This window comes from Pleurodeles waltl, chromosome 2_1 (genome assembly GCF_031143425.1).
Source record: "Pleurodeles waltl isolate 20211129_DDA chromosome 2_1, aPleWal1.hap1.20221129, whole genome shotgun sequence".
NCBI classification, from domain to species: Eukaryota; Metazoa; Chordata; class Amphibia; order Caudata; family Salamandridae; genus Pleurodeles; species Pleurodeles waltl.
The window spans coordinates 506,899,365-506,911,879 of record NC_090438.1 but is presented as its reverse complement, the minus strand read 5'-3'; the positions used below and the strand labels follow the sequence as shown (position 1 = coordinate 506,911,879).

General features: G+C 38.2%; 1 protein-coding gene across 3 annotated transcripts in view; it reads right to left on the bottom strand.

The window, feature by feature from the left end:
• The window catches only part of LOC138265789 (zinc finger protein 25-like), a 176,445-nt gene that overhangs the window by 68,502 nt on the left and 95,428 nt on the right, over positions 1 to 12,515 (bottom strand). The window contains exons 5-6 of one of the 3 annotated variants that reach the window (XM_069213822.1): positions 11,376 to 11,486; positions 356 to 2,142 (exon numbers count right to left, since the gene is read on the bottom strand). In XM_069213822.1, coding sequence (XP_069069923.1) covers positions 1,094 to 2,142; positions 11,376 to 11,486 — 1,160 coding nt within the window. In that variant the 3' untranslated portion in view covers positions 356 to 1,093. Of the gene's footprint in view, positions 1 to 355; positions 2,143 to 11,375; positions 11,487 to 12,515 lie in introns of those variants that run through there. The other 2 variants (XM_069213827.1, XM_069213836.1) reach the window with 2 other exon arrangements.

Genomic DNA, 12,515 nt, shown 5'->3' with positions numbered 1-12,515 from the left:
CACTCTTATCTAACTGGGATCCACAACTTGCTTACAGGTAGTAATTTCCATAATACTGATTAGGTAAAACGCGCCTTCATTAATTCATCTAGAATAAAGAGGCGGTTATTCTCTATCCTATTATGACTTATTGCAAAATGCATGGATACATTACTTCATGTGTGTTTCTTGAGGAGAAAACCAGTGTCATGCGATAAGATGCATGGGTTCCATGATGCAACATGTTTCAAGCGTCGATCTTTGAAACTAGGAGGTTAGACATTTCTAGGAAAATGGAAATTTTGACAATTCACCAGAGTTAAATAAACAGGATTGTCCAGTTAATGTTTGTTAGAAACAGTCACAACACCCATCTGTAAATACAACTATCCAGATATTAATGAGAACAATAAGTATACAAGTTTGTAATCGATTTGCACCATTCAGTAACTAGTAATAAAGGAAAAAGTTATAAAAGACAAAAACCTTCAGAAAAATAAAAATGATTTGTTTCTTAATATTCCTCTTGCTGCTTGTAGTGATGATACATCATTTATGAATATGTGGTGTTGCGAAGGCATCAATAAAGGGATGCCCCCAATCAGTGATCTGCTCAACTACTGCAAATGCTTTCTCCATTAGCAAAACTCCTCTGGGCTCATTCTTCTTCTCCGTAAGCTTTAAAGACTTTTGCTACAGCTATGCTGATGTACAGTCACTTGGTGGAACCTTAACAAATTCCATGCACAGCTTTGTAATAATTTCCTGCAGTTGCTGAAACCAGGACTCCGTCCAGTATCCTTCGGTGCATATTTACAACGTGTTGCCATTAAGGTTAATTCTCTGACAATTAAGTAGTGCATGGCTGGAGTGCAAAACTATTTTTCATCTCGTTAGTCTTTGAAGCAGAGAGGCAAAATTCATACAATTTTCATAATATGCTACTTTGAGATTTGTTACCCTGTTTCGAGAAGTTTAAATAATATACAGATGTCTTTCGAGTTAGGGTCTGAAAGAATAATGCTTTGCATTAATAATTTCCCATATTAACTTCAAGTGCTATTTTCAGCTTTCGTGTGGTGCCAAACAGCTTCTTCCCCTAATCCATCTGTTGTCACAGGTGCTGGATGAGATCTGGGCAACTGATGAAGTTTTCATCACACTCATTAAATACATCAGTCTTTTTTCTTACATGGGTCTTTTGATGTTGAATGAGACCTGAGCTGTCTTTGAAACTTTTGCCACATTCACTGCAATGATACGGTCTTTCACCTGTATGAATTCTGTGGTGAATTTTTAGATTTTCTTTTACTCTGAATTTTTTTCCACACTCTGTGCACTGATAGGGCTTCTCACCTGTGTGGACTCTGTAATGATTTGTTAAAAGTTGCTTGTAACTGAATTCTCTGCCACACTCCGCACATTTGTACGGCCTCTCTCCAGTGTGTGTTCGTCTGTGAGCTGTAAGTGCAGACCTTAAAGGGAAACTTTTATCACATTCAGGGCATGTGTATGGTTTCTCCCCCGTATGGGTTCTTTGATGCACAATTAAGGAGGAATGGTCATTGAAGCTTCTTTCACAATCTGTACACTTATGTGGTCTGTCACCAGTATGAATTCTCTGATGTCTTATAAGATCTCCATTTTGGCTGAAGCTTTTATCACAATACGAGCACCTGTAAGGTCTTTCTCCTGTGTGTATTCGCTGGTGTCTGCTAAGATCACCTTTCTGAGTGAAGCATTTGCTGCAAATAACGCATTTATATGGCTTCTCTCCAGTGTGAATCCTTTTATGCTTATTAAGTGCTGAAGTGTAACCAAAGCTTTTTTCACATCCATCACACTGATAAGGTCTCTCACCAGTGTGTGTTCTCATATGCCTAATAAGAGATTCTTTCTGATTGAAGAATTTCTCACATTCAGTGCATGGGTACTTGCCCTCGTTTCTTTGGGAAGTGTTGTTTAAGGATTTCACAGGTCTATTTGATGGATCTAGAGGGTGTCCAAAACGTTTTTTCCATTTCCGTTTTGAGTTTTCACTTTTACATATTTTTCCATGAAGAATCTTCTTGGATTTTTCCAACTGTATATCACTGTTCAGTTTTTCTGGACATTCTTCCATTGATGGTTCCCTCTTAATTATATTCACAGGTTCATCCTCTGCTGGATTAGAATGAAAATCCAGTCATTATTCATTACGTGTACTACAGAAAACAATGATTTAAACATCTGACTCGTGAAATCCAGTGAAGTTGTGGCTGTCAAATGCATACGTCTGGTTACATAGCATGTTTGAAGATGTGAAGAACTGAATTCATGCACGAGTTCTGAATATCTGCAATGATGATTCTACTCAATGGAAAATATATTGTTTGTTTTGCTAAATGAATAAAGCACAATTAAGTCCATTAATTTCTAGACCAAATTGAACTGCAGAAACTAAACCACATTCCATGCGCATTAAAAAAAGTGATGTTTGCAATTTAAATGTTTAACTAGCCAGCTTAAGAATGACGCATTAATCCCCCACCTAAACGTAATCAGGAAAACAGACAACTTCAATATGCCCCTCCTGGCAATAACACATATTCTCATAATGTAAATAATTGATGATGGTGAACATGCTAAAATCTAAACCCATCATGCAAACTCTGAATTAACAATTGAATAAGCCCACAAACTAAATTAAATCACAAACAAAACTGTGGATCTGAATGAATTAATGCTGAAGAATGCGTTCTGGCTGCATGTTTTGAGTCAGAAGGAAAGAGAAAAATGTCTCCACAATGGTGTCATTTTCCGTTTCCCTTACACGTTTTGGCCACTGTGGACCCAGATCGTGGTGAGATAGGACAGTGAGTGATGTGACAACTTAACCTCAAAGCACTGCACAATAGTATGGACCACAACATTTTATCAAGGGTAATGCCAGAGAATATGAGTCTTCATCTGATTTTATATTTCCTCAAGACTGTAAATTAATCACTGTCAACAGAACATGTTCGGTGGTGTTTTTGGATGCCACAGTGTGCCTCGTTTATGTCACTCATATTTCTTAATAATTGACTCTAAGTGTGCTATTTGTCCTTCGCTAATTTGTAGTCAAATCTTCTTTCTCTACGTAGTAGGGAATGGACAGAAAGTCAAAGAAAAAAACTGGGGAAATGTTTACGTTTAAGCTGGCTTAGGTTAAAATCTGCAACAATGCAGTTCCTATTCTCGTGTGAAAGAAACTACATTATTAAAAAGTTTCACTGCAAAGGTCTGTGGAATATTATAGGACATCATTTATAATGCAGAGTGAAAGACAAAGGAGAGTTAATAGGACTCATCAGGAAGAATGGGAGGAAGAACCCCAATTCATGCACAAGAGTAGTTACTAAGCCAGGCATCAGCGAACAAGGCATCTGCAGAGATATAAAATCATAAATAGACTATCAATCTGAGAAGATATTAAATATAACAAATATCTTCTGTTGAGGTCTCCATCGGCTACAGCATGTTGCAGCTCTATTGTATTCAACAGGATTCCAAATATTCTCATGTTAAAACATACAGCTCTGAAAATCTATGACCAAAATTACGGCAAGCACTAACTTAATGTAGACCGAATCTGGGGGTACTGACTTTATATTGAATAGTTTCAGTGACTATAGCCTTAGTTAACTTCCTGTTATTAAGGAAATGAGGCTCTCACACAAGACAATCTTTTTTGCTTTTCATTTTAGCAGTTACATCCAATTAAGCCAATCCCGAAGTAACAGTAATACAATTTATAGATGAGGATTGGAAGTATTCAAAGGACTTCAAAACTAGAAGAATGTTAGAAACAATACTGAATGCCTAGATGCAAAAGAAAAAAAGGGGAAAGGAAAAGAGTAGCCTAAGGCCATCAGGTAATGGACATGGGGGAAGAGTCTGAAATAGGAGCGAAATATACTAGTGACAAGGATGGACCTTTAAACAGGAGAAAGAAGTGGAATGAAGGAAAGGTGGAGAGAATAGAAGGTCTGAGGCGGAGGACACTGCAAACATCATTGGCAAAGCCAATAGGGCTTGCCTTTGTGAGAGCTATTGCTTTGCAGATGTCTTTTAGCCATGTTGTCAAGCAGTGTGGCTGCTGTGCAGCATGGCTAAACGCTATTAAAAAAAAAAAAAAAATCCTACTTTCTCTCACCATATTACTTTCTTTTAAAAAAATCATTTTTATAGTGTTTTTATAGCTTTTTTAGCCATGACGCACCACAGTCATGCTGCTCTGCTACTTCGCTAAAAGATCTAGGCAAAGCTAAAAGCTCTCACATGGATGAGACATATTGGTTTTGCCAATGCTAGTTTTTTTAGGCACAGAGAGAATCACAGGCCAGGACTTTAACCTGGTTCCAGAGTTCCAAAGTTGTCACCTCTAGCCTTTCAGTCACATCTGACTGCACGTTGAGGGCTCCTTCCAATTTTAAGACAGTTTTGTGGGAATGTCCAGGCAGATGCTGGTGCACAAACCAGAGAGTCTCATTATCACTGCATGGACAAACACTGATCATATGTGCCGGAGGAGTACAGATAGAACGTTCCTCATGACGCACAACAGGTCTCTTCGTACCAGCATCAACGTAAGTTTCAAAGGAAAGGGTGGAGTCGAAGATTACTGACTTTTGAAGTTAGTCACAATGCTCCAGGCGTGACATTTAGAACTGAATACAGTATCCAATATGAGAGATACAGCACTGTTAGTAAATTGTAGCGATGTAGCACACCTTACGGTTTCCTGCAGGCATTCTTCGACTTCTGCAGTATTGCTGTATTTGTGGGCATTTTCTCTTACAAACCAGTACGAACAGGTAGGCATAAAAATATAGTGTCAGAGTTGTGCTGCTTGGCACCCACAGAACACTCACTCCCAACATGCAAAAAATAACAAAATGATAGAAGAAAGGCTTGAATTAATCTGAGCAATTGGCAATTGTGCTAGATCGAATGCCAGTCCATGTTTTTTCATTCACTGTGCCACTGTAGGCAAGACACCAACCATAGGCAAATAAGGCCAGGTCACCCTCATAAGGGAACATAGGCAGCCACAGAATGTTATGACAGACTAAGGCCTCATCACTGAGGTGCAGCTTCAGAACTTATGATGTCACATGACTGGAGTCAGTCTGTGGCATCTGGCAGGAAGATGTACCTATGCATAGGGTAAGGAAGTCTAGAGTGGTCCAAGTCCCCAAGTGGCACACACACAGAGAGGGAGACAAGTCTCTCTCAGTGCATCAGTGGTCAATTCTGAAGACCTGGGAGTCACATTTCTAGTTAGTGACTCCCTTGTAAAGGAGCATGAAAACATATGCTCCCCTTCAACAAAGCACAAGAGATCGGACAATCACTACAAATAAATCATTGCTCTAAAGATTTCTAAGAGAAACAATGAGACCCTGGCACTTTATGTGATGCCAACCTCAAGACTACCAATAGGAGGGGGGCATTTTGTCTTCCTTAAGGCATGAGCTGCAACAACCAGTAGACAAATATTTGATTCACCAGTGGGCAAAGCTGGCACAATGACCGGGCAGGCCACATGAAACAAGACATGAGACTGTCTCACGCCAAGTTAAGGCATCTGAAAATCTGACAATGCTGGGCAGAATTGGTGATGCATGAAATTCGCCCCTGGAACGCCCATAATGCTTAGGATGCAACTGAGAAAAACAAAACACAGTGGTTATGATTCACTCAAGAATTCCTTCCTACAATTTTTTTTGTTCTTCTCAGTGCGCTGCATTGTATCCTGTGTGGCTGTCTGAAATGAGGCTTGGAACACTGATGTCCCGCACGTCGGGCTTTAACAGCAGCAGTAAAAGAACACAACAGCAAAGAAAACAAACTGGGTGTTTGAATAAGCACTGCTGCACTGCACAACTAAGCGACAAATTGAGTATGATTAAATACGACCACTATAATAAAGAGCAACAGTGAGGGGTTGGTGGCAGACGAAGTGGGTGTGGTGTGTGCAAGTGTGTTTCTCTAGCAAAATGTAACCAGTTGTTGCTGCTCGCAAACGAAAAAAATAAAGAAATGAGAGTGACAAGGAAGACGACCAATGGCAGGTAATGAGTGGCATCCAATCCTTGTTTAGTAGTGTCTGTTCATTTTGGGGTTTTTTGAAGGTGAGACCTAAAAAGGTGAGAGATGGTGAAATCAGTGGAGAATGCAAACAGGACGAGAGTGAAGAAGACAATACTGATAAGTGTGGCATCCGAAAGGGACAGAAAAGTAGAAGAAAAGAACAAGTGTGAGGGAAAGGAAGATAAACACACATACAAGAAAGACATTATCATATTGAAACTAATTTACAAGTTATACCTTAATTACAACATGCAGCAGTTAAAGAGCAACTGCACAACAGGAAATGTTCCATTAACCCATATACCACCCATAGTTTATTTTAGAATGCATCTGTGATATGGCAAATATCAAATGTTTTATTTAAGGGTTTCTTGTGCAAAACCTAAAAAGACTGACTGGAGTCATTACGGCACTTTTATAAAGATTGTAGCATATCTAATACCTTATAGTGCTCATGCTCATATTTTCTTCAAGTTTTCAAAGTTTTACGTACGTATGAATAGTGATGCTGCATCAGGTCAGTATAGTTGTTGCTTTGGGAAAAATAGAAACGGACTGAGATCAATAAATAGGAGTGAATAGTCATTCGTGTGTGTGTGTGTGTGTGTGGGGGGGGGATGTATGCAATCTATTTACTTTGCAGACAGAGCCTGCTGTTTCGACCAGAGTGAGAGGCAGCACTGTGATGGACTGATGGCAGGATTAAGAATTTCTGGAAAAGGACTGAAAAATTAATCCTAGTTAACAGAACAATCATTTGAATTTCTGTAAGGACACTGTATCCGTGCTTTTCCCCATCTTTTCCTCCTCTTCAACTTACTCATAAACAATGCCGACCTTGCTACCTCTGGGAGTCTTTTACATTCTTGGTAATGCAAAAACTGACAAGCCAGTTGTTCTTAGGGCTCAAAATGACCAGTGGGTCTGTATCATGGAGTTACAGGTAGGAATGTTTACAGTCTCTACAGACTGACTCATCCAAATCATCAATACTCAAGGCAGCATTTTGAAGACAACCTGTTGAGGACCTGTGAAAAAGATCACTCATTTTTCGATGCAGCATCCTCATTTTAAAAACAAAATTGCCACAGTTGCAAGATATTGTCATGTATGTAGTGTGGAATAAAAGGGTGGGACAGGCTGGTTTGAACAACTAAGCAACACTGGTCTTCAATGGGAAACCCTTCCTCAACTGGCTTTTGAGTCGCCGTGTGAAGCAGATCAAATTGCTATACTGCGGATGCAGACAGATATAAAATGCTCAGCCATAATGTTGCAGACGTTTTTACCTTCTGTGGCAACATTTGTCATGTCTTGACAATTCTTCTATGACAAAGGAGTGAACATATGATGAGCTACCAGGTAAAGAAATTATCTTCTATGAGTTGGGTGGTGATAACCTTTGTTGACTGAAAAGTGAAGAGAAGGGTTGCCAAAATGACAGCTTCAAAGCGATCCATTGTCTTCAATCCACAAAGAGACACAACAAGGTACAGTTCCTTTGTCTGCACTGCCGCATAGAGTCACCATTCTTTTTTCAAAGTTCGAAGCCTGCAGTTTTACCAGACTGAAAATCCATGCTCTGAGCACAAACTTGTGGACATTTTGCCACAAAAATACATTATCCACTTTCACAACTGAGTTCTTTAAGAAGGCGGAGGTACAGCCCACCAAACTATTTTTTTTTTCAAATTCTTTTGTTCAAATTAATTATTTTGGGACTTTAGAGGTTCTATGCCTAGCAGTCCAAAAATAAATAGCGTACGGATATTTGACTTTTAGAGTTTTGTCTACCACCTTCAAATATGTTTGTGTAATTTCTACCACTTACATACCCAAACTCTCAATATTGTCATCCTGGTCTGGCTCCATGAAGCCAGCCGTCCCTACCATCCTCAAATGAACTACTAGCCACTTTACTCAATTTAAATGTATTTAATGTAAATGTATTCAGTGGTACAACAGTTATCATTGATCTCTTCTGAATATAAGCTTATCCACGATCCAATTCCGGAAAGCAGCTTATGGAAACCACTTGTTGCAATTGTGCTTTTGTGGCTTATTCAAATTTCCTACCCTGTCCAATGTTCTGAGATCATGAGGAAACACACACAGACACCACACCCACACCGCTGTAGAAAAAAAGGAAATTAGGGACAACTCACAAACACAAAACAGACAGACCTCAACAGAAACACAGCATAACCTAAGTTCAAATTCAGACGATTTGTGTTGTATTTGTCCACAATGCAGTTACTCCTCAACTAAAAATGCAGTCTGCTCATTGTATGCACCTCTTTAAAAAATACCAACTATGACATTAAACTACCATGATGTTTATATTATTGCAAACAACCTTTTTTTGGATCAGAGATTTCAGTGCATCTTTCTTGATGTGACATAGCAGATCACATACATTAGTCAAAGGGAACTCAAGGGGGCTCCTGTGCTGATGAAGAGAAAAAGAGGTGCAGCTAAATATCAGAACATGTTAAGTGTAAGGTTAGCAAATAGGAATACAAATCATACATTATCTGTATTAACCACATCCTCACTTCGGGTGAGATATGTGAAGCTTATTTCATACAATGGAAGATATCAGCATCAAGCTTATCTTTCAAAATAGAGTGTTTTCTAATCTATTACCTAACAGAATCTGCATATGTCCAAACAAAGGAATGCTTGTAAATGTTTAGAAAAACAGAAACAAAATCCAATATTTACATTTTTCATAAAGAAGTGGACAGAGCAGATGAGAGTTAACTTGGAGAGTTTCAGAAAGCAAGGGTGGGCGATGAAAGTGAATACTTAAACTGGTGATAGGAAGGTGATAAGTTACAGAGGACAGAAATGATAAAAGGGCTTTTTAAAATAGTTTCACTTCTAATAAAGGAATGTTCATTTTATTAAATAATTGAAAGTCAAACAATTAAGTGAGAGGTGCCTAACTACACATTAAGCTGTAAGACTTTACAGTAAGGTTAATAGTCTACATTTATTTCTCTCAGGAACGGACTACTGGGCAAATCTGCTGACTAATGCAAAGACTGACAGTAAAGAGTGTCCATCATTCGAATTTTTAACAAAGTCATAATCACTAAATAATTCTGCTCACATACAAGATCTTGGTGCACTTTTTACAAGAGATAATATTGCGTCCTAAAAGTTTGTTCTTTTACTGAAGGGGAAAAAGGGCAATAACAATTGTTTATCTGCTTTGAAGGCTCCTCCCCATTGACCTTCTTACTATCTATGAAAAATAAATGGGTAATGTTTTTTTTAAAAAACACAGTGTTCATATGCAACATGTTCTGGGTAAGTATTCCTTATCACTAACCTTGCTCAATGTATCAACACACACTCACACATACACCTCTGAAATAGATGAGAACACTGCAGGGACAGGTCCTTGTAGAGTGCTTGGTCCGATGGTGTTTGGATAACTCAGTGAGTGTTTACCAACACAGTGAGGACTGGAACGATACACGTTAAAAAGACTAAGTACTATAAAAACCAAAGAAGTATTTGAAAATAATTGGTCTTTGTTTAGCTTTTTCCAACCAATGTCCTAAGAGAGGAATAACTTTGTTACCAAAAGGTTAGCAGACCAGTTCCAGTGAAACCAAGTGGATTGGAAAAGATACAATTATGGATTTTAAAAATGTTCCAATCTCTGACATTAGTAAAGTGGTTCATACATATTTACTAGACACTTTTATCTTGACAAGAACTCTGGGGAGAGACAGCTTTCAGAAGAGACATCGCGTAGTGACAAAAAGTTGCTTTTACACGCCACTCACACTCATAGGAACCAGCAAGAAACAAATGCAAGACATTTATGGCATAGTAACTGATGACAGGTATGTCATTCAGAAGTCAACAGGGGTTGCAACTGTGATCCCCATGTAATACCATTCATTTCTGTGAAATTTTAAAGTTATTTTATTCATTTTCTAACATCAGTGTCTTCTTCCTGTGATTCCACCGGGTCACTTACTGCAATTTCATTAAGAGAGGAGGCACAACAGGGCATGTGGGGGTCAAGTTACCATACCTATGAATATGGTGAAATGAGGCCAGGCTGGTACTTCTATTATTTTTGCTGTCTGGATACTCTCGGTTGCTAAAGAAATCTAAACTGTGGCAAAGGGCCTTTTGTTACTAACTCGTTGTAGCATACCTATGTCCTAAATACAAAATAACTTTTTTTTTAATAAACTAATTAGGGTACTATTGGTGTCACAGAAACATGCAACACATAATGCTCTTTTAAAGAATAGCCAAGAACTTCATTTTGAAAACAACATATAAGCAAGCATACTCCTGGGTTGCTTTTGGAGTTTAAGTGTCAGTAACAAAAACTAGTGTAATCAATATGTTGAAATTAATTTTGCTTTTCTTGTCTAGGGCATAGTATGTGGAGTTTTATGACCAATGTCAAATAAAAACTAGATCAAAACGTGTACCAAAGTGAGCATAAATATACAACAGAAATGTATAGGATGTGCTGCACTATATCAGAGGAGTCCACTTATTATTTATTTTTTTGCCTGGAGATAAAGGAGCTTAGCGAATGCCTGGATGTGGTAGTGCATGTCTTAAAGTGTATCAACATTTTTTCACGATACCAGGTAGAACTAATGATGCAAACTGGGTAGCAAGCACATACTTTGTGTCCTTCAGTTTATCTGATTGCACTTATATGCAATTTATATATTTATATTTTGCTTTTATTTGATGTGTCAACATTTAAGCCCGTAGGGAAACAAATCAGCAGCTACATTATGAAGAAAGGAAACCAATTCTGTCTTGCCGAAAAGGATTTTGAGATTCAAAGTTTAAAACACAAAGCACACATGATCAGCACATAATTCTATGAGGAAGTGATCGGTGTATGTAATTTGTTAAAAATGTTGTGGCAGTTGTGAAACTGCTTTAACAAAACTGCACCATAACCTGCCCAGATATTAATGATAAGCTTTGGACTTCTGCAGTGCTGTGAGTGCTGTGCAATCAATGAAATGATTTTGGAAAATGCTTTTGAATAAAACCATAGGAAAGTGACACTGGGTTGCAAATACATGTTTATGACATGAAATAATGAAATAAAGATCCCACATACTTAACAGGACAAATGAACACAAAATGAACTGAGGTATTATATTTACCAGTAAACAAGAGAAACAGAGAGTCATACACAATGGTAACGCAGCAACACTAAGCGTTTTGTAAATTTATCATTCGAAAACCTGAGCTAGAAATATCCTACATATACTCACTTGAGGGGCTGTCAATACTTTCTACTCCAGTCAAATCCTGATCTTGTATGTAGTATTGATTTTCCTCTTGTTTAAGGCTCAAAGTGAAAACTGATGCAACATCTGGATGATCTATAATATAAAAAAGACGATTATTTAATCAAGTACAGAAGCAGAATTTAACTAACAATTAATATAAAGAAATAAAAACTCCTAAGCATTTAACTACATTTTCTTAACCAAAAAACGTTTCTATAAATGTATCTGTGTTGAAAACCTTACTCCACTACTGGCTTTAAATTATTTAAATGTGCTGCAAGTACTTAACACTCAAAAAAACTTGGTATCTGAGGAAATACTGTTCAAGTTAACTGCCTCCTATGTTTCACAGACAAACCTTGGTAACTATGCCACCATTCACCTCTGCTTCCTTTCAAACTCTGCATTACCCCTTTACCATACCTCACGTGCTACAACTAAGCAGACACGATGCAATTAATTCCAATATTGGAAAATCCCAATGATCTAAACACATCTAGACTCGACAACTGTCTGTGCTATTGAAAAATGGATGATGACAAACCACCTAAAACTCAACACCGTGGCACAATCACCAGCCCACAACAATATAGTTCAACGAACTTGAAGCTTTAACACTGTCTGAAGTAAATGACTATGGACTCAGACCTATAAATGATCCCACATGTTAATTAAGAGAAGCACCTTCTATACAATGGGAACACTGAGACGCATCCTACCTTACCTCGGGTATCAAAGAAAAAACGAAAGACCATTCTTACCTTCATAACATTGAAGGCTGATTATGCTAACGACTTGCACCTTGGTGCCTCTTGCTTCCTAATGTATTCTGGGATGCTGAACTTGTATTCATGAATATTAGCAAACATCCCACAATGGCAGGGGTGTGGATTTCTATAGCATGACGCCCAGGACATATTGTTTAAGGTCAAGGACAACAAGATTTCATGTTTACTTTGTCCTGGGGACAAGTCGGCCCAACCCCCTGCAGAACAACCCCTTTGGCTGCCAGTGTACAGTACCACATTATTGAGCATGGAAGGAAATTGTCTGCAGTTGAGGTAATATTTACATCCATATGTTCAAGCTGTTCCAACTTATATTTATGGTTAACTAAAGCAC